We start from the raw sequence: 23,104 nt of genomic DNA, 5'->3' as shown, positions 1-23,104 counted from the left end.
ATATATATCATGTATATATGTAGGTTTTTGCCCACGATTCTTAGTTAAGTCTCATAGTCCTTAAATATGAGACTTAACTAGTCACATTTAGTTATAGAAGTCAGCTTCTATGTGGATGATTGCTGTGGTGTAAGAGCACAGGAAAAACTTGGTTTCAGAGTTTTTCCCTAAACAGCCTTGACACACTCCATTGTAATAAGATAGAGACATGAAAATGTATTGCTGGTGGGATATGTTAGAAAACGGATTTCTTGTCTCAGTAGCATTCAAGATCAAGTGTTAATACAATAATACTCTTTACTCTTCCAACTGATATTCAGCTTCCTGTGTCAGTGTGTGTTTAATGTTTTTGTCTAAATTGATTGATTTTTATCTAATATCTTTTCTTAAAAAAAAAAAAAAACAACAGCTAAGTTCAGCTAAATGAACATTGCTAAGAACTTATGTTCTAGACACTGCTGGACGTTGTGCCGAGGGGAAATGAATACAGAGATACAATAATTTGAACTATTCTCTGTCAAGTGGGAAAGAGAGGTCGAGGTATAAATAGGGAAAACACGAAACACAAAATAAGGGATGTAATTTTTAAGTTGGATTAAAAATACGTGGTGTCTTTATTAAACACCTATTTTAGGCCAGACTATAGGGTCAGGTATATAACATTATGTAAAACTCAGTCCAGATCGCATAGGCGCTTACAAGATGGAATCAGAAGAGGTATTGGATGGGCATAGTGTCTACCAGAAAGTAAGCTACTTGAGGGTAGAGACCTTGTCTATCTTGTTCCTTAATGCATTTTTAGCATTAGGACAGTGCCTGGCATATATCAGGCACTCAATAAACATTTCTGTATCTCAGTAAACATTGATGAGGCTATCATAAAGTTTTGTTTGCCCACCCCTAAGCCAAATTGTAGGTTCAGTCTGAAATGACTCCAGGACCCTCTCTGCTGGTAAGGCAGAATGCTACTTACTACTCTCCCAGCCAATCTGATTGGCCTTTTGACTTTGGCAAAACTGAGCTGGGGCTGGTCCCCTAGTGCCAAGCACAGAGGAACCAGGGTCACAGGCCACCCATGCCCAAAGCTCTTTCTGACATTTCCATGTGCCTGGAGCCAAGTCTCTCCCTGGGATTCATTTCACTATATGTAGGAAGACAAAAGAACACTGAACTTTCCAGTTAATTCAACACCCCACCCCCACTTACCCCTTCCTGTAGAGGATAACAGTTCTGTTGACCATTATAATGCATTTTCTGTCTCTCAGCAATCCACATAGTCATTAATTTCTGCTGCTGACATCAGGAAAGAGGATTATGTGTGTGTCTGAAACTGTTCCCAAAGTGCTCATTAGTCATAGATAATTGAAAAACTGGTAGGGAAGATTTGGTGTAATAGGAGCCCTTGCCTGTGAAGAGGGACGGCAACCACCAGATAATTGTAGATTCGAGCTTTTGACCACTCAGACTGAATCTGCCCATCCAAATGGGAATTCAGCAAACTTGAGCCTAAGAGCCCTCAGAGCAATCATGTTTTTACATACCCAGGTGAAGGTCTGTACACTGAGACAGAGGCAGTCAGATCAAGAAAATAGGTGAGCTGCTCTTGGGTCTCTTTCCTGCCTTCAGACTGTGGAGGAGGGTTTGCAAAAAGTGCCCAGTACTCTCTTTTATTTTGTTTTTGTTTCAACTTAAGCTAGTTTGTTTTGATCACAAAAGACATGCAAGGTCACGGGATAAAAGAAACACAAACAGTAGAGAAGAGTACCCTACACTGGATCATAGTACATGCTGTGATAAAATTCTAGGATTTTTCTGGAAGTTTATGTGCTTATATTTTTGTAACCTTTTCTTTAAAAAAAACAAAAAAATCACATGATCATACTCAGAATGCTATTCTGCATCTTGCCATTTTCTCTGAATTTATCTTGGAGTTCCACATTTATGCCTTAATTCGAGTTCATTTATTTTAATGGCAAGGTGGGATTCTGACCAGATTTAAGGGGAGAAATCATCTTTTAAAATATTATACAAGAGGCTGGACATGGTAGCTTATGCCTATAATCCCAGCATTTTGGGAGGCCAAGGTGGGTAGATCACTTGAGGTCAGGAGTTCAAGACCAGCCTGGCCAACATGGCAAAACCCTGTCTCTCCTAAAAATCCAAAAATTAGCTAGGTGTGGTGGCATGTGCCTATAGTCCCAGCTACTCGGGAAGGCAAGGCATGAGAATCACTTGAACCCAGAATGCAGAGGTTGTGGTGAGCTGAGATTGTGCCACTGCACTCTAGCCTGGGCAACAGAGTGAGACTGTCTCAAAAAAAAAATTGCACAAGAAATATAGACCAATTAGAAGTTATAGATTAGTAATAAGCAAAAAAAAAAAAAAAAAAAGAAGAAGAGGAAGAAGAAAGAAGAAAATTACTCATACTGCGTCTATGCAGAGAAAACCTATTTCCTATATTTTTCCCCCAAGAACTTATTTTTACAAATAGTTCATCTACTTTCATTGTTGTTGTTCTTGAAACTGTTAAGATAAAACCTTTAGGCAAATTAAATTTAACATAGTTTAACTGAGCAAAGAATGATTCATGAATTGGGCAGATCCCCAACCAGAATAGGTTCAGAGTGACTTTTGCTGTGCCACATGGTTGAAGAGAAATTATGGACAGAAAAAAGAAAGTGAGGCACAGAAAATGGAAGTGAAGTACAGAAGCAGCTGGATTGAGTACAGCTCTGTGTTGGCCTTATTTGAACAGACTTTGAACAGTTGGCTGCCTGTGGGTGGTTGAAGTATGTCTTCTGTGATTGGCTGAGACTTGGCTTCTAGTTACAAGAGTAGGTTACGGTGTGTTTACAAATCCAGTTAGGTTACAGTCACTATGTATGAAGAAACCTTTAGGCTGAAATTACAAAGAGACAGCTTTAAGTTAAACTTAATGTAACAAAAGGAAGTCATATACTACGTAATATTTTGCAGCCTGAATTTTTCACTTGGCTTGACTGTTTTAAAGATAATTATTTTCCAAGCCTTTCTTTACACTGTGTGTTTATCTTAACCCAATATGAGCGCTCACAGCCGTGCCCCCGTGGGCAATTCCTTATTGCCTGGCCATGCCTGAAGCCCTCTGCTGCCTCTCTTGTCCCATCTGCTCCAAATCTCTGTTCCTCCCTGGTGTCCTGTTTGCTACATACTGATTGCCTTAAACACACCATGCTCCTCAGGGCTCCCTACAGTGATCTCACTTTTTGCTTTGCTGTCATCCTTTTCCCCAGAGCTGAAACCAGCAGTCCCTCACTTGCCTTTTCACAACAGGCTTGAAATGTCATCTTCACCTTGAAGACTGTATTCACTCTACTGGCCACCCTAACTGGACCCTCCTCAGTTCTCTGGGAACACCATGTACACATTTCACCTTTCTAGCATTTTTCTACATGGTCCTAAAGAGTCTTATGTTTTCATCATCTTTGTCCCAACCCACAATATGAGACCTCAGCACCTAGAGCTTGGCACATGGTAGATGGAAATCGGTGCAGGCCATCATTAGTACTATTGTTACTGAAATGTTTGTTAAAATGCATGAATGAATGGTTGAATGAAGCCTAGAAGGAAGTGCAAATACTTGGGCAGTGAAGTCTTGATTAACTCTGGGAAAAGTCATGCTGTGAATAATTTAATTTTATGGTGAAAGAAAAGTCAAACAAGGATTATTTTGGGAAAAGTTGTCAGGAGGCACTAACGTTTGCTCTGACACAGCTCTAGTGCCCTCGGTGTACCTCTGGCTGATAAACTTCGAATGTGATTTTGAAGGAGTTATTTCTCAGGGATTCTCACCTATTTCTATCATCTTCTTTCGTCTCTTTTGGTCTCTAGATAAACAAAGCTCCCTCCTGTTTGGAGTCCAAATAGCCTATTCCTGAAGGCTGTAGTTCCAAATGAAAGATGGGATGTTTGTCTTTGCATGTATTTATTTTCATCCCTAGACCACTGGATTGAGGAGAAGGCTGGTTCATTGCTGTAGGTTGGGTTTTCCAGAAGCAAAGGCTGAGACAAATTTGAGGGTATAGGTGTGTATTAGGGATGGTCAGCTGTGAAAGGAAGGAAGAGAGAGAAGGACCAGGTAGAGAGAAAAGAGCTGAACTGAGGTGCATTCCTGTGGCACCTTGGTGAACCCAGCAGTGTCTGGAGTGAGTGGTGTTCATCAGAGCCCTTCTGCCCCTGCTTTGCTAAGTCACCAGGTGCTGGCTGTCCTGGAAGGGGCATCACCTCAGGAAGGCGGCTCTCTGCAACCAAAGCAGGCAGTAGAGGAGCTGGCAGCTGTCTGCTAACTTTACTCCATCCTTAAGGGGGAGTCTGGGCCATGATATCTCAGTGTCTCTTCCTATATCCGAGCAACCACTGTGACCTGTTATTTCTTGCTCTGTGGAATGTCTCCTGTCTGCCTCTGTTTCTACATCTCCATTACCAGTACCTCAGTGAAGATCCTTGTTTTCTCTCTCTTTCTTTGATTACTGAAATATCTTCACAGCTGTTTTCCCTAACTCCAGTCTATCCTCTACTATAATATTGCCAGAGAGTGCTTAAAAAAAAAAAAAAAAGGTCTAATCCCCTTCCTCCCGGCTTAAACCTCCTTCAGTGGTTTATAGTGGGCTTCATGATTAAGTTCAAGCACTTTAATATGGATTACAGGGCCCTGAACCCACTGCCCCTATCAGCCTCCTCAGCCTCCTGTGTCCTTCAACACCCAACCCCTACCAATTCACACCCCAGCTTATGTTCCAATTTACCCAGCCCTTTTGATAGTTCACATAGGGGCCCTTTCTCCCTTTTTTCTTGTCCTTGCTCAAGATGCATCCTCTACTGATGAAGCTCCCTGTCGCTCCACAAGCTATGATTAGACCCCAGCTCTCCTTCCTGCATGCCCAGGGCTCTCTCTGCCTCACAGTGGTCTGCAGCCTCATGTTCCAAGCCTAGAGGACATGGAATCAAATTAAGCTCCTTTACCAGCTGAGGTTTCTTCCTAAATTACTATAGAGAAAACTTGGAAGAGCGCCCCACCCTGCTAATCCTGTCTGGAACCTTTTTTATAAAAATGACACCTTTTAGGTTTGTGGAGATTGGGGATGAAGCCCTATGAAAACTTTTTAAAAAAGTTTCAATTTAGTAGGCAAGATTTCAAACTGGTGCTCCTTTTTTTTTTTTTTTTTAAAAAAAAAAACATACATAATGCTTGTTCTAAAAATACTTCTTTTGATCCGTTCATTCATTTGGAATGTATTTTTAAACAACATTTACTCCAAAAGGTAATGTAATGAATAAGAGAATTTTGGGTGTCAGAGTAGAACCCATGGCTCATCTTCAGCTCTTAAGCTGTTACGGGGAGTTTACTTTTCCCCTATAAACCACAATTTTCCCATCTGTCTATGAAATGGGGGTAGTAGGAGTACTACTGTACTCTTCACAGAGGGTTAATATGAAAATGAAATGAGAAAATACATACTGTGTTCTTAGTGCAGTCCCTAGCATGGAAGTGCTCAGCAAATTGGAGTGCTGTCTCTCCTGTGTTAGATACTAGACATAGTGACATAATTAAGATACTGTCCAGCACTGTATTATTCAAAACCAAGGGCACTCCTCTTTTCCAGTTTTCTGCTACTTTGGCATTCAAAACAGACTAAGATTTTCCTGCTCTCTGCCCCATCCTTTGGGCATCTTAGCCTTATCCTCCAGACCATCATTGTCCAATAGAAATATAATATGAGCCACATATATAATTTTAAATTTTTCAATAGTCATGCTAAAGTAAAAAAGTGACATTAATTTTTAATATCTCTTAATTAATATATTCAAACTATCATTTTAATATACAATTAATATACAAATTATTGAGATATTTTACATTCGTTTTTCCAGATAAGATCTTTGACATCTGGTGTGTAATTTCCACTTACCACCTCTCAGTTCAGACACTAGATTTTTGTTGGAAGTATCTGATTTAGATTTCTTAAATTAATATAGAAAAAGTAGATTTTCATACCCAAGTTGTTCCAAACATACTTAAAAAATTTTCAGTAACTGAATTTTCAGTTTTTAAATGGAAGTTAAAGCTAAATAAAATGAAGGATTTAGTCCCTGAGTTATTGTAGCCATACTTCAGGTGCTCAGTCCACATGTGACTAGTGGCTGCCATATTGGACAACAAAGTTCTAGAAAACCTCACTGCAGAGGTTTCAGTCTTCCCCTTCCTAGCTAAACTTGTTTTCATATTCAATTATACATAGAAGCTCTTTACTTAAAATGGCTAAAAAAATGGTGTCGAGAGGTTTTTTGGTTCCATTTAGAGGAGGGTGGTTGAGCTGTTCACCCTGTGACTCCTCTTCCACCCTCCACCCTCACCTCTACCCCAAGAGGTCCTGGAGCACCTCTGCCCTGCTGTTGAGCTCCATGAAACAATTAACAAGTGGTATCTTAGCATGCAAAAATTGCTGATCATGCACTCAGAGTCCTAGAATCTTGGGGCTCAAAGGGATCTTATTATCCCTATGGGTCAACTCTTAGCACCTCCCTGCAGTGCAGAAATACTATAGAATTCCTTGGGGGATGAGAGAGTGCTCAGGCTCTGTTTAACACCTAGGAGCAGATGGATCATTTCATTTTATTCTGTCTTACGTGGTTCTCTGTCTCTGTGTCCTTATCTTGCCTTCCTAACTAGGTTGGAGGCAAGGACTACTTTTTACAGCCCCACAGCACCCACACAAAGCAAGACAATCAATAAATTCTTAACTGAAGACCTGACTGATTACAAGAATTCAAGGTCACTTGAAAATTCAGGGTCACAGCATTACACAACTCCAAAGAACATAATTCACATTATATTATATGGTTGTGCAAGTGGCAGCCTTGGAACATTTGCAAAGGTTTAGACTGGACTGCCTTTTCCAGCTGAGAAAAATTTTTTTTTACAAATTATTTGTTGGTACAAAATACACCTCACCACTTTCCCCTTATTTTCTGCCAGGAAGCAACTACAATTATAAGTTTTCTCGACTTAGGAATATACATTCATTAGAGAGGGTGTAAGGATATGTGAGCATGTGTGTTCATGTGTGTTTAAGTAGGCTAGCGGATCTGCTGTGTTAGGAAGCCCATTTGGAAAGGTTTGAGCATTTGAATCTTATATTTAAGAGGCTGCTGTGTTTATATTCCTTTTGAAATTTCCTACTTTTGGAATCTTTGGTTTGAATGATGCTTTAGAGCTCCCTATTTGTCAAGCACCCAGAGCATGACCCATAGGTACCAAGCACATACACCAAAGTCACTGGATGAGCAGAGGGACTCTTGATGACTGCATGGTTTTTATCTTTGCAAAAGTGAGAAAATGCAGAGGAGGGAGAAGGGAGCAAAGAGTTTCTCCTACCAAAAGCCTATGAGTGCTTTTGTGTTTTTCAAACTGATGGTGTTTGTTTTTTCTTATGTCTACCCAGGAAACCAAGTGCTACCTCCTGGAGCTTCTCTTGGAAATGGGCTCACACCAGAGGCAGCAAGAGACCTTGGCCTTCTCCCCGGGATTGCGGTCGCAGCCTCACTCATTGATGCCCATGCAGGAGGACTAGGTAATCTCTTATTCATTGCCTACAGCCAAAACCGAATTCAAATGGAATATTCCCTAGAACCGAAGACACTCCTTTTCTGTTTTTAAAGCAAAGGTCAGGGACTTTGGAGTTTCAGGATATAATAATGAAAAGCCTTTTTACAGTTAGGCATTTGGATAGAATTATAGAACTTTTCATTATGATAGAATTTATAATTTTATTAATTTCTTTATACATGACAATAGAAAAAAATTATTTGAATAAATTTCTGCGTAGTTCTTTTGTTTACTGAAAATTTGAAAAAGGTATGTTAATTTCTTGCCATAGTTACCTGTACTGTTTTTTTCTAATGGTACTCCAAAATCCTTATAAGTCTCATAGATTTATTTTAATAATACATTTGGCTTATGTCCTTTATCCAGTTCCTTGGTTATAGTCTTGATTTTATCTTATACATAAAATCAAGCCTGTCATTCATGTATTCATTTGTTCATTCATGAAATACCCGTTGAACACTTACCATGTCCAGGCATAGTGCTAGGAGACAGTGAACTTAAAATAAAACCAAGGTCTCTTCCCCAGATTTTAATGGGAAAACAGACAGGGAAACAATTAATTACAGTAAAGATTGATGACTGTTGTCTTCTTCATCCTTATTGAAGCTTTTGTGTGTTTTTTGCAGGGGAAGTTGTTCTAGCTGTCAGTGTCTCTCACCTCAACTACAGTCATATAATTTTTTTCCTAGCCTTTCATTCTAACAATTTAGCAGGACATGACCACTGAATATGCACAATTGAATGGAACAGAATTGAATAGAACAAGGTGGAAAACATCAGTGCATTTCACATGGTAATGGAAGGCACTGCTTTGTTGAGCTGTTTCCATTTTATGCACGTACACTTTCAGACACTTGCATCAACCCTGCCCCTACTCTACCCATACATTTACACCTCTGTGACTTGGCACACATGTTCTCTGCCCAGAATAATTGGTCCTCCACTTCTCCAGCTGGCTAACTCCTCCTCTAAATACAAGACCTATATCAGATGCTTTCTGCTCTGCATAGCCTTCCATGAAACACTCAGGTGTGTTTAGAAATTCTCTAAATTATGCTTCTTTCAGCAAACTATTTGAAGAAATGATCATATTGTGTTGTAATTTCTAATATATCTGTTAATCATTTGCACCAGACTGTGAACTCCTTAAGAACAGGAACATCATGTTATTCATCCTGTATCCTTCATGCCAAGCCCTGTGTCTGGTTCCTATAGGGGCTTTTAAGTTTATTAAATGAACAGTCACATTAAGGCAAGAATTAGTTGAGATGGCTTTAAACAGTAGAGTGTAGATTAATCTGTTTTCTTATGCAACAGATTTATTAAATGGTTCCTTGTTCTACATACTACATGGACTTTCAGAGCAGGATAGCCCTCATCAGTCTATGAACATGTCTGTTCTGTTCCTCTCTATGTCCTCAGGATCTAAAACAGTGCCTAAGAATTAGTAAACAACTCATATATAGATTGGTTGAATGGTATGTAATATATTTCTGATTACAGGCAATATTGTTTCTGTCCAAATACTTTTCATTGTGAGCACTATGTGCTTTTGATTGGAATGTTAAGGTTTTGGTTTTTATATACAAGCATAGAGAGAACTTGAGGTCTAGACAAACATGGAATGTTTCTGTCCCCTAGGAATCCTGACATTCCAGATCATGTGTGAGGCCATTATAATTTTCCCTATCATGCTTTTAGAATTATCCCTGGGGTAACAGTATCAATCATCCACCCCTACCTGGGCGACAAGCACTTGGCTGGGTTCAGCATATGCTGAAAGAAAGAGGACTGCTGCTTGAAGAGCCACAGGCTCTACAGTTTCCTTGTTCGTTTCTCAGACTTCCCTCAGGGACGTGCCAAAACACACCTTCTCACTTCTGCCCAGGACTCACTATGCCCTCCAGGAGGGGAGACTGCCAAATGACCCTCATCTTTTTCCTAAACAGAGATACTCATTAGCAGAAGTTTTACCCTTAGAAGCTGTGGCTTAAACATTTTGCTCCCTGTAAAATGCAAATCCCTGTAAGTGATCGGGTTTGGCTGTGTCCCCATTCAAATATCAACTGAATTGTATCTCCCAGAATTCCCACGTGTTATGGGAGGGACCCAGAGGGAGGTAACTGAATAATGGGGGCTGGTCATTCCCATGCTCTTCTCATGATAGTGAATAAGTCTCATGAGGTCTGATGGGCTTATCAGGGATTTCCACTTTTGCTTCTTCCTCATGCTGTCTTGCTGCCACCATGTAAAAAGTACCTTTTGCCCTTTGCCATGATTGTGAGACCTCCCCAGCCATGTGGAACTGTAAGTCAAATTAAACCTCCTTTTCTTCCTAGTCTCAGGTATGTCTGTATCAACATCATAAAAACAGACTAATACAGTAAATTGGTACCAGTAGACTGGGGCATTGCTGAAAAGATACCTGAAAATGTAGAAGCAACTTTGGGACTAGGTAACAGGTTCATGGGCAGAAGGGACTTTCCTTGTCTCTGGTGAGACTTTGGACTGTGGACTTTTCAATTTTTAATTCTCAATCCAGAATTATCTGGATTGAGTTAAAACTTTGGAGGACTGTTGGGAAAGCAGCTGGGAGTGTGACTGTACCATGCAAAGTCACAGGGACAGAGCTGTCCAAGACCATGAGAACCCACCTCTTGCATCAATGTGACCTGGATATGAGACATGAAGTCAAAGGAGATCACTTTGGAGCTTTAAAATTTGACTGTCTTGCTGGATTTCAGACTTGCATGGGCCCTGCAACCCCTTTGTTTTGGCCAGTTTCTCCCTTTTGGAATGGTTGTATTTACCTAATACCTGTACCCCATTGTAACTAGGAAGTAACTTGCTTGTTTCTAGTTTTTGTTTTTGTTTTTGTTTTTGTTTTTTCCTGAGGTGAAGTCTCCTACCGTTGCCTGGGCTGGAGTGCAGTGGAGTGAACTCAGCTCACTGCAACTTCCACTTCCCTGGTTCAGGCCATTCTCCTTGCCTCAGCTTCCCAAGTAGCTGGGATTACAGGTGTCTGCCATCACACCCGGCTAATTTTTTTTGAGTTTTTAGTAGAGACAGGGTTTTAACATGTTGGCCAGCCTGGTCTCGCACTCTTGACCCCATGATCTTGAACTCCACCTCCCAAAGGTCTGGGTTTACAGGTGTGAACCACCACGCCTGGCCTTGTTTTTGATTTTACAGGCTCATAGGCGGAAGGGACTTGCCTTGTCTCAGATGAGACTTTGGACTATGGACTTTTAGGTTAATTCTGAAATGAGTAAGACTGGGGGACAGTTGGGAAGGCATGATTGATTTTGAAATGTGAGGACATGAGATTTGGAGGTGGCAAAGGCAAAATGATATGGTTTGGCTGTGTCCCCATTCAAATCTCAACTGAATTGTATCTCCTAGAATTCCCACATGCTGTGGGAGGGACCTAGGGGGAGGTAATTGAATCATGGGGGCTGGTCTTTCCTATGATGTTATGATACTAAGTCTCATGAGATCTGATGAGTTTATCATGGATTTCTGCTTTTGCTTCTTCCTCATTCTCTCCTGTTCCCACCATGTAAGACCTGCCTTTTGCCCTCTACCATGATTATGAGACCTCTCAGCTATGTGGAACTGTTAGTCAAATTAAACCTCCTTGTCTTCTCCAGTCTTGGTATGTCTTTATAGCAACATAAAAATGGACTAAAACAAAAAGTTAGTAAGTTTCCCCCATATTTTTTTAATGGAAAGATAGTTTTGTTTTTTTTTTTAATGGAAAGATAAAATAAGAACCTTGGATTCTTTAAGGCCTGAACTTAGATGCCAGCAGTGTCTGGGAAGGGCACAGGAAGGTGATACTCCACTATGATGGGATAGTACAGACTTACCTAATAAACGTTGACCATGTTTTATCCTTATTATGCCTTCTTATGCTTCTTCTTTTACTCTTCCTTTACCTTGCAGCCAGTCTAAGACTAGGATATCTTAAAAAGGATAGGAGGCCTGGGAGCAAATGTTTCTTCTCACTTCTCCCCTTCCTATACCCCGATTAGGATGTGGAGGAGAAAAGAGGCCTGAAAATCTTGAAAGGGTTGCCATAGGTCCAACTATATATTAACTAAAGACATATATTGAGTGAATGTAACCTGTCAGTTATTGATCTAGGCACTGGGAATTATCAGCAGTGAACAAATCAGGCAAAGTCCACTCGTTTTGGAGGGAAAATTTTCATTGTTCTCCCCTACCTGCATGTTTGTAGCTTAACAGATTAGATTTGGGACAGCTAATCCCTGAAACATTTTGTGATGCTATGATAAGGGCATTCAACGTGGAATCTCAAGTTCTGGATTTAAATTGTGTTTCTGCCTACAAATATAGTGCTTCTCAGAACTTTTGTTTCCTCTTATGCAGTGAGAGAGAGTTAGAGACAACAGGATGCTGGATTCACTACTTTGTGATTCTGTATAGGTTGAGGTCAGAAATGGCCTCAAGAACTGGCTAAATGAACTCTGTACGAAGAGATTTCTGAATGTCAAGTACAGACCCAACTTTGGATTCGTAATTGTATGCCATGCTGGCCTCTCACCAACAAACCTTGACAACTGTATTCACTTCAAATGCTGACCCGGCATGGCCTGCTTTAGACCCACATTCTGATTAGTATGAGGGGTCAGCACTCTGCTTTGGAGACATACCCCCAGACTTTCACTCCCATGGGAGGCCTGGGAAGGGAGAATAAGATCAAAGAAGCAAGCAAAACTCAACCCATGGTTTTTCCAGTTCTGGAAAAAGAGGAGGAAGGACTTTGTGGGAATAAAAATCGATGATAAAAGAACATTTTGTTCTTAAGGTGCTGGTTAGTAAGTTCTCCAGCAGACAGCCAGAAGATAGGAGTAGCTTTGTTTGCACTTCGTGGGGGTGGTTCTGGCCAGGACTCCTGCTGCTGATATTTTTCTAGCTTATAAAAATAATGTTAACTTTGTTCCAGGTCTGTTCTTGGCTCCAGCACCCCAACTGTCCTGAAAGGCGATAGCAACCTGATTTATGTCTCAGGCCCTTCTCTCAGTTGCTCTTATCTGTCAGACAAACTCCTCATTATCCATCAAATCTTGAATCCTGTTCTCTGGGAAACCTTCCCTGACTTCCCAAGTTGACTTAAGCCCTCCCTCTTTCCTCCTACTCACTGTGTCTTGCACTTGCAGGTTTGTGTGTGCCACATTGTCTCACCTACTAATTTATAAACTCTTTGGGCACCTGTTGTTTCATCCTCCCACTACAGCAGCCTGCGGAGTGCTTTGCATATGGAAGACCCTTAACACGTGCATATTTAGTGAATGAGTGAGTGACTGAATGAATGGGATTCCCTCCTTGAGGGATGAATATTACAACTGAGAGAGAGAAAGCTCTCATTCAAAGGCAATTGTCTCTATGCAATAGTTATATTTGGCTCATTTCTGCAGGAGCAAAAGTTTGGTTTCTCCTAGATGTCTGGAAATCTGTCTCCTTTTTGCCCTCATCACATTACCAAGTTCTGGCCAAGAGCGAGCTTTGTTCCTTGGTTTAGCACAACTGTTTGATTACCAATATTGGATTCTTTGCCAGGTGTTGAAATGGCTTAAATTGCTCATCTGGGCCAGATGTTGAATTGGTTTAAACTGCTCATTTGAGTTGCAGAGTCAAGCCAAAATGAGGATTTTGAATTTCTTTTCTTTTTTAATGGAAGAGTTTATTGAGCCAGGCTTGCAAAAAGGGCCTTTGGTTCTTGCCCTAGAACAACACATAGTTTGTTCCAGTAAGCAATAAAACATACCAATACTCGTCTCACTGTCACGAGTGTTCCAGAAGACAGGGTAGGTAGGCTGCAACTTTAGATAACGTGATTTGTGGGGAGCATTTATTTATAAGTAGGGTATATATACTAAAATGTAGCATGATGGACAAAGAAATATACTTATTAGCAATAATCCCTTGCATTTATATACTTTTGATTAATGAAGCATGATATAGTTTGGTTCTGAGTCTCATGCGAATTGTAATCCCCAGTGTTGGGGGGGGGCCCTGGTGGGAGGTGATTGTGTTATGGGGGCGGATTTCTCATGAATTGTTCAGCATCATCCCCTGGGTGCTGTTCTCATGACAGTGCATGAGTTCCCTTCAGATCTGGTTGTTTAATAGTGTGTTGCACCACCCTGCTCTTTCTTTTGCTGCCCCCCTGGCCATGTGAACTGCCTGCTTCCCCATCACCTTCTGCCGTGATTGTAAATTTATTGAGGTCTCCCCAGAAGCCAAGCAGATACCATCACGCTTTCTATACAGCCTGCAGAACCTTGAGCCAATTAAAACTCCCTTTTTTTTAAATAAATTACCCAGTTTCAGGTATTCTGTTATAGCAATGCAAGAATGGACTAATACAAAACACATCTGTGTTCATTATAGAATTTGCTCCTCATAGCAGCTTTATAATGAAGCTAGGACAGGGATGTATACCCTAATTTTACACAGCAAACAGCTGAGCCTCAGTGTATTATAGACTTAAGAATAGGTATTTGTCAACTTACACTTAGTTCTTAAAGCAACTTTATTCATACTGTTATTTTGTTCCATTTGTCAGGCGAGACAGTTGAGGCTTACGAGACTACCTAACATTCTGAAAGCTGCACAGTTAGAGATGCATGACTTAGGCCCATGCTCTGTGCACACTTATCACTGTGTTATAAAGAATGGCCTATCTATGTAAACGTGATCTATTCTGTTCTTTAATTTGACCCTTAAAATGTGAGCAAGTAACAAATTTTGAAAAAGGAAGGTCTTCAATAATATTTATAGACGACTCACTTTACTAGTTGATGGGGTTAGACAGTGACTATGAGAGAGAAGTAGACTTCTGGGAATTTGTAGTCTAGTAAAGAAAAGTAAATAAACAATTACAATTATTTGTGCCATGTATAGAAGGCTTTGGAAAAACGTCAAATTGGCCTAAAATTGAGACTTAAAAATTATTAAAGGATTCCTGGAGGGAGTGATGTCCAGTAATTAATTATGAAATTTCTTTATCTGTTATTGCTTCCTGGTAAAGTGGACTTTATTTCTTTTTGTGACTTTTAAACTTCAGTTAGGCTTCATTTGTAATATAAAATAATAATAACATCATTAATTAGAACAAGTAGAACCATCACTCTGACTGGTAATGACTGATAAGAAATGATGACCATATCTTACAGACCTCGTATGTGCCAAGTACCCTACCTGATACTGCTTATACTTTATCTCTTGCTCCTCACAATAAGCCTACAAGGTAGAGGTTATTTCCCCATTCTGCACATAAGGGAATTGAAGGCAGAAAGAATAATGTTTATTTATTATTATTATTGTACTTTAAGTTCTGGGGTTCATGTACAGAATGTGCAGATTTGTTACATAGGTATACACGTGCCATGGTGGTTTGCTGCATCCATCACTCTGTCATCTATGTTAGGTATTTCTCCTAATGCTATCCCTCCCCTAGCCCCCCACCCCCTGACATGCCACATCCCTCTTCTAGCCTCCCCCCCACCTCCCTGCTATCCCTCCCCTAGCCCCCTACCCCCGACAGGCCCCAGTGTGTGATGTTCCCTTCCGTGTGCCCATATGTTCTCATTGTTCAACACCCACTTATGAGTGATAACATGCAGTGTTTGGTTTTCTGTTCTTGTGTTGGTTTGCTGAGAATGATGGTTTCCAACTTCATTCATATCCGCAATGGACATGAACTCATTCTTTTTTATGGCGGCATAGTATTCCATGGTGTATATATGTCACGTTTTCTTTAGCCAGTCTATCATTGGTAAGCATTTAGGTTGGTTCCAAGTCTTTGCTATTGTAAACAGTACCACAATAAATATATGTGTGCATGTGTCTTTATAGGGGAATGATTTATAATCCTTTGAGTATATATGAGTAATGAGATTGCTGGGTCAAATGGTATTTCTACTCTAGATCCTTGAGGAATTACTGCAGTGTCTTCCACAATGGTTGAACTAATTTACACTCCCACCATCAGTGTAAAAGTATTCCTGTTTCTCCACATCTCTCCAGCATCTGTTGTCTCCTTTTTTTTTTTTTTAATGATTTCCATTCTAACTGGCGTGAGATAGTATCTCAATATGGTTTTGATTTGCATTTCTCTAATGACCAGTGATGATGAGCTTTTTTTCATATGTTTGTTGGCTGCATAAATGTCTTCTTTTGAGAGGCGTCTGTTCATACCCTTTGCCCACTTTTTGAAGGGGTTGTTTCTTTCTTGTAAATTTGTTAAAGTTCTTTTGTTTCTACAATCACATAACTAATCTCATAGCAAGACTTGAACTTGAGTCTGCCTTCACGGTTCATATTTCATTTCCCTAGGCCAGTGGTTCTCAACCAGGGGTGATTTTACCCCTCAGGGGACATTTGGCAATGTCTGGGGATGGTTTTGTTAATTGCATCTGGGGGAAGGGAAATGGCACTGGCATGTGGTGCGTAGAGGCCAGGGATGCTGCCAAACACCTTACAATGTCCAGGCCAACCCCCTGCTACAAAGAATTATCCAGCCTCAAATATCAGTAGCCCTGAAGCTAAAAAACCCTGTGCTATCCTGGAACACCTCCAGTGATATTATTTCCCTTCATCAATTCATCTTATTTCTGAAGAAGCCAAAAAGCAGCCCATGGTAAGGGTTTTGCTGATACTTTAGTATTTGTTGAAATATATTTGGTGAAATTGACTCTTCAGTAAAAGTAGTTATAAGATTAAGAAAATAATAGAAGTGAAGCCTGAGGAGTTGGGAGGACAGGATGGTTTCCACCCCACTGTTTCAGAGTCAAGCCACACGCAACGGCTTGGCCTTCTTTCGGCATATCACGCACATTCCACCTCCTTTCCTTTGCTACTCATCCATCAGCACTCAGTCTAAATGTTACTTTGTGGAAACGTCTCCAAATTTAATCCACTCTCAGAAAAACATCAGTCACTCTCTATACTGTATCTGTGAAATACATTACAACCATTTCAGGTTTTTCACCAAATTATGTTCACCTTTGTATGCCCATTATCCAGCAGAAAACCCAGGTAGCCAGTCTTCAGTAAATCAGTGTAATTACTTAATTACTATGATTAGTAATTAAGATAATAATTATGAGATGGTTTTGAAAAATCAAAAATAGGAATTGGTAAATCTAGGTGAGGGAGACTTTAAGAAAATACAGAATCCTGGACCCTACCCTGCTGAGGATACCTGGGGTGGGTCCTGGAATCTTGTCTTAAGTGTGGAAAATGTCACCTGGTACCCAGAGGAGACAGCCTTGAGGGATGAGCTGGCACTGAGGACACAGGGGTCAGAAGCAGTAGTGATGTGTTTCTGCCAAGTAGGCAGATCAGACCAGAGCAGAACCATGCTACGCAGGAGCCAGGCCAGGCGCTGGCCAAAAGCTGGGGGCAGGAGGGAGCTTATCCAAAACGAGAGAGAATATGGATCCAAAGAGGCAGACGGTCTGCAAGAAATTGGGGGTGGAGGGATTAGAAATGCAGATAAAGTTATGCTGTGGAATCTGGAAGGAGAAAACCGTGCCAGTCCCTGAGCAGATAGAACAAGGACAACTCCAGGAGTTCCTGAATGTGAATCACAGAGGGGAGAGGAGGAACATATTAATGAGATTGCAAGTTTATTATTTTAAGTTGAAGTTTGGTTTAATGTGAACCACCACTGCCTGAGACCTCGACAGTTGCATGAACTGTGGCAACAGCTCACGTGGTGGAGAGGCAAACAGCATACGTGGGGGAAGGATAACTTTGAGTTTCTTGCTCCCAGGCTCCAAGGCTTTCTTGGGGCACTGTGATTCTCAGGACTGCAGAAGGCTGGCCTTAGCTGAGAGACCAGACTTTGACTCTGTGGAAGAAAACTGAGAGGAATCCAGGCCCTGGGGCTATTGCCAGCTCCCCATGTGTCCCCAATTTTTAAATCTTGTGCCACACATTAGTATATATGGCTGTGAACCTGCCATGAAACCGTAACATTTTGAGTTTAATACACACACTCCTGTTTGGATAATGAGTAATCATAGGTTTTAGAACTAAAAGGCTGCTCAAAGATTTTCTATACCAAATTATTCAATTTGAAGATGAGAGAACTGAGGCCTAGACAACGGTGAGCCATCCAAAGTTACCCTAGCAAATTACTGTCAGAGTCGAATTTAGAATCTGAGTGACCTAGTTCATCAGCCAGGGTCCCTGCCCCATTGTGCTACACTGTCTCCAGATTAGGAAAAGGAATGACTCTTGATTTCTGATTCCATTTTATACCTTATGTCCCATTTAATGGCTATAGCTAGTTTCACTGGTGGTCATTAAATAGGTAAATTAGTTTTTCTAAGCCACACTTGAGTAAATCTCTTTGTTGTGTTGTCACAATCTACAATAAGCTCCAAAGAATCTACCCTAGAGCTGGAAATAATAAAAACACCTGCTATTTGAGTTGCTTCCAAAGAGCTCAAAGCAGTTATTTTTATTTCTCCTACCATTTGTTGAATACCTATGCTGTGCCAAATGTTTTGCTAGGTATTTGACTATTCACTATTGTCAGTTCACAACCACACTGTGAGCTACCATTATTTTTGGCCTTTACCATACAAAGAAATCAAGGTTTAAGAACTTGCCAAAGGTTACATTTTAATGAACTATAAAGTTGGGTTCCAGGACCCACTGACTGCAGAGCCTATGAGTTTTCCCCTGTTTACCCTGGCAAGTGAATCTATGTGTGCCTAGGTATGTCTGTGCCTTTACTTATGTTAGCCCATACTTACACCAGTGCATATTTATATCTGTAGTAGAAGATAGAGCTTCTATTTAATATTTGTCTGGATGTTTGTAGTTCTATTTTATGGATGAGAAAGTTGAGGCCCAGGGTGAAGAAGTGACTTTAATAAAGGATATTTAAAGCAGCACAAGCATCTGAGTTCCATCAATCATGGAGAATAAGGCCGAGGTTATTAGATCAGGGTAGGAATGGGATGCATAGCTATTGGGCCTATGTGGTGAAGAGATCAACAATAGTAAGGTCGATGTTAATTGTGTATACTAAATTTATTAATTAATGCTGACAACCTCAATCTCAAAGATTAATCTTAATCTTTTTGTAGTGACTTGCCATTTTTAAACTACCCTTGGAACAGGGAAGGTATTTTTACCTCTCATGAATGATTGAGAAAACTGACCCTCAAGGAGTTGAAGGGATTTGCTTAAGGTTATAGGATGAGGAAAGGTTGGATCCAAGACTCACACCCTTATTTGTGTGCCCCTGCCTTCACATCAGCTTTGGTGAACCCTTGTATCGAACAATGGAACAAGTACTACCTAATAAATGGAGCAAGGTGTCTTATTCTGAGCCCAGAGCCTCTCATTTTAAACAACCTCTGATCATCTCATCTACACCAGAACCATATCTGGTATTCTGGGGCCATTTTTAAACAGAGGTTTTACTTATTCTCTCCTGTATTAGTATATGACTGAGAAAATGAGCTGATGTTTTCCTTTGCTGAACTTGGGAACAAAAACAAAAAGGAAAGAGTAATCCAGCCACAGATTCTTACACTGCCAAGCACCTGTTAGGAGAACTTCCCACTCCAAGTTCAAAAGGTAGAGACTGCTGGAAAAGTATGTGTTTGGGGGCCCAGGGTCTAAGATTGCACTTGCGTCACTGACTGCAAGAGTAGGATCAGGTCCACTGTTTTTCATGGCACAAAAACTCAACACACAGTGCTTCACATCCATATACTGTTTCTAAGCACTGATGTTTACTTTGGGTCTTGCACATCAGCAGCTGATGGTGGGAAAATACACATCTCTAGTTACTGCCCCAAGGCGGCAGCCTCGCATCTAAACTGCTGGCTTCTTCCTTATTATCTATCCACAGGCCTGATTCGTTTCCTTGTTTTCTGTTTTCTCTTAACTGTGCATTCATATCAGTCATTGTGAAGAGCAAAGAAGTAATTTTTGAAATTTTCCATATGGCTATCTTGAGGATTGCCTCAGTACACTCTGTAGCTGGTATAGATACCTGGGGAAACTAAGAAGGGAAATTTCTTTGAATATAGAAAAACCACACTAGTCTCCAGTTACATCATTCAACAGCAGCGTCCCCAGCCCACCTTTCCATACCTTCAATTTCTATCTGTGCTTTGTACTATGACTTTGATATAAGAATTTGGCTCTCTGAAGATGGTAAAAATTAAAGAGCTTGAGGTAGACACAGTAAGATACTTACAAACACGTTACTCGTTTCACCAGCTGTCTCTTTGCCCTTGGAAGTCATCTGACTTGCCATTTTTAAACTACCCTTGGTAGTTTAAATGGCAGCAGTGGCCTGTCTGGAGCAGCCACTGGGAAGACGCTGTCTGCAGTGGAGGAGTGTGCTCTACAGAGCTGGCTGGGGTCAGAACAGGCGGGAGCCTTGCCCCCTAACAAGTTGGTGGAATGGGAGCCCCGTGCTCCCAGGCTTGGAAATGCCTGCTCCTACTCCCTGACCTCTCCCATTCCTGGTGCCTGCTCTGGAGTGAGGCAAAGTAGTGGCTGTCACAAGCCGGCAAGATGTGCATGCCCTTGACTTGATGCTGACATGCCACCCCCTACCTCCTTGGGCCCTCTGGACTTTGGGTGCCAACAAGCATGGCAGGGAGGCCAAGGTGAGGGCTGAGGGTGACTTGGCACAGGTCTGCAGGTGCCTCAGTAGGAACAGCCTGGGTGCATGGGGTGTCAGGTTGTTGATGGCAGGAAGTAGACAGGTTCCTGGGCAGAAAGGGATGGGTCCTGGATGAAACCCTACCATCCGGCCAGGGACCATCTGAAGCCTGGGGGCTGGACTGCCAGTTCCGTGGAGCCTGTGGCCCAGAGTGAGAACTTATGGTGCTTTTTCTGGGTCTGCCCATGGCCACCCACTCATGGACCAATCAGTACTCATTTCCTCCCATAAAAATCCCTGGATTCAGCCAGATTTGGACAGACTCAGGACTACCAGCTGCAGGAAGGAGCTATCCACTTTGAGTTTCTCCACCTATTGGGATGACCTGCCTGTGGAAAGGAGCTACCCACATCAGGTCATCTCTCTGCTGAGAGCCGGACACTTATCTAGACTACCTGCCTGCAGAAAGGAGCTACCCACTTTGGGTCTCCTGAAGAACTTGAGACTCACTGAATGGCAAGACTGAAAGAGCTGTAATATAAACAGGACTGAAACACATCCCTCCAGCCTGCTCGTTACTTTGTGGGCAATGAGAAGGAAAGAAGAGCTATAGCCCTTCAGGGAGCCCAGACCTAGGGGCTCTCCAAGCCAGGTCTGTGACACTATCTTCAAGGCTCTGAGGTTCATGGCATCTCTAAGCCACCAGATGCCCACGTTTCCCTCATCCAGATGTGAGTGCCCCCAGCAGAAGCCACATGCAGTACATTGGATACAGCTGCAGCTTCACATGGAGCTAGCACCTGTTCCAGTGCCTGTAGCTGCCTGCCTCACCATAGCAGCTGGCATGCTTGGTTGTGTGCAGTGGACAGACTCTGCACTTGCTCACCCACACAGCCTTTACTGCTCCTGCTAGGCCCACACTCAGCAGGTGTGAGATGTGGGCTGGTGGCATGATCTGAGCCCAGCCTGCTGGGCTGAGTAGGTGGAATGAGCCTAGCAGGTGCGAGCAACACTCAGGCAGAAGATGCCACTGGCCACAGAGGTTTCTGGCTGGCCAAGCGACACCCCGGGGATCCCATGACAATATTTCATGCCTCAGTTTCCCCATCTGAGAAATGGGAATAATAATACCTGTTACATAGTAACAAATGAGCTTTATTACTATAGTATACTGTAGTATCTGTAGAGCACTTTGAATAATGTCTGGCTATACTGTGTGTGTGTTTAGCTATGATTAATGTGATTGCAGTAGACTTACATTATGAATAGTAGCAGTGGGCAAGAGAAAAGCAAAGGTTTATTTCTTCATTTACAAATAGAAGACGCCTTTCTTCTGTGTATCAGGCATTGTTATAGGCATGTTAGATATAGTGGTAAACAAAGCCAAGTTCCTTCTCTCATAGAACTTCTGTCCTACTGGGGAAGTTCATCAACTCCCATTTAAACATATAAATTTATATGTATATGTAAGTATACATATGTGTATGGTATGTGTGCATAACTGTGTGTCTCTGTATATATGTGTGCATATTTATGTGTCTTCATATGCATGTGTTTATGCATGGACATGGTATTTTACATGTATATGTATTACATGTGTGTATCTGTATGTATTTGTATGTGCTTATGCATTCATGCATGTGTCTGTGCATGTGTGTGGGTGTGTATATATTGTGCATGCACATGTTTGCATGCCCCATGTGTATGTCTGTTTATGGGTACATTTATGTGTGTGTCTGATGTGTATGTGTATATGTAATGTGTCTGTTTATGTGTATGTGTGTATATTCTAATGTTCATGTGTGTATATGCATGTGTCCATATATGGGTATTTGTGTATATGTAAGTGGATATGCATGCATGTGTCTGCATAGGGTACTGCTGAGTGTTATGAATAGTCCTGATTAAAGTGATGGAAAGTTCTTGGAGGTGCTGCTGGTATACACAGGTCACGAAAGTTCACTCTAGAATGGGACATTTGAGGAAATATACCTTAATGAAGAGACGAAATACTTCATTGTATAAAAAGCAAGGCAGGGATTTTTTTTCAATCAGCAAATATATATTGAGCACATACTTTGCCTCAAACATGTGCTGGGCACTTTGGATACCAGGATGAAGATGACCCAGTTCCTTCTCTAGAGAACTCAGCAGCTGGTCCTGGAAAAGGGAGATCTGGTAAAAGAAGATCTGTATTCAGAAAAATCCTAATACAGCTTGCATACTGCTTTTCCAGGTGGTGAGAAAAGTGTTACAAGAGTATAGGGAATGGATTGGCCAGCTCTGCCAGGACGAGTTAGGAGGTGAAAACTCCTAGGGGGTGAAAACTTGGATAAGCCTTTTAAGAAGCAGGAGTAGAATGGGCAGAGGCCCAGAGATGTGAAAATGCCCTTCATAATCAAGGAGCAATTTGGTGTGGCCGACTTGCCATTCGAATGTAGGAGAGGAGGAGTGAGAGGCAACCGGGAAGATGGAGCCTGTGTCACACACTCTGACTGGAATCAGGCTGCCTGGATTCAAATCCCTGTTTTGCCGCTTACTAGTGAAGTGCTTACCTGCTGTGTACCTCATATTTCCCTTCTGAAGATGGGAATGGGAATAGTGCCTCATATGGTTATTGTATAGATGCCTTCTCCTGCCACATTGTGACCACTCAACAAGTGTTAGCTACTCCTGGTTGGAAGTTTGAATGTAAAAGGCCTTAAATTCCAAGCCAAAGAGATTGGATGCTAAAATTAATTTGGAGCAAACCTATCTATTCAAATAGCTTTCTTAGCACTGATTTTGAT

The 23,104-nt window shown here is 41.4% G+C and overlaps 1 protein-coding gene across 14 annotated transcripts in view; it reads left to right on the top strand.

Annotated features, from left to right (window-relative positions):
• FGGY (FGGY carbohydrate kinase domain containing) overlaps positions 1–23,104 on the top strand; it is a 429,508-nt gene that overhangs the window by 199,237 nt on the left and 207,167 nt on the right. For 13 of the 14 annotated variants that reach the window (XM_032297123.1, XM_032297121.1, XM_032297117.1 and 10 more), the window contains one exon: positions 7,482–7,610. The exons of the other annotated variant lie outside the window; for it this stretch is intronic. In XM_032297123.1, coding sequence (XP_032153014.1) covers positions 7,482–7,610 — 129 coding nt within the window. The remainder of the gene's footprint in view (positions 1–7,481; positions 7,611–23,104) is intronic. 14 annotated transcript variants of the gene reach the window in all.

This window comes from Sapajus apella, unplaced genomic scaffold, assembly GCF_009761245.1.
Source record: "Sapajus apella isolate SASKATOON/1434 unplaced genomic scaffold, GSC_monkey_1.0 scaffold36, whole genome shotgun sequence".
Lineage (NCBI taxonomy): Eukaryota > Metazoa > Chordata > Mammalia > Primates > Cebidae > Sapajus > Sapajus apella.
The sequence above is the reverse complement of the archived record's forward strand: the minus strand, read 5'-3'. Positions and strand labels throughout refer to the sequence as shown.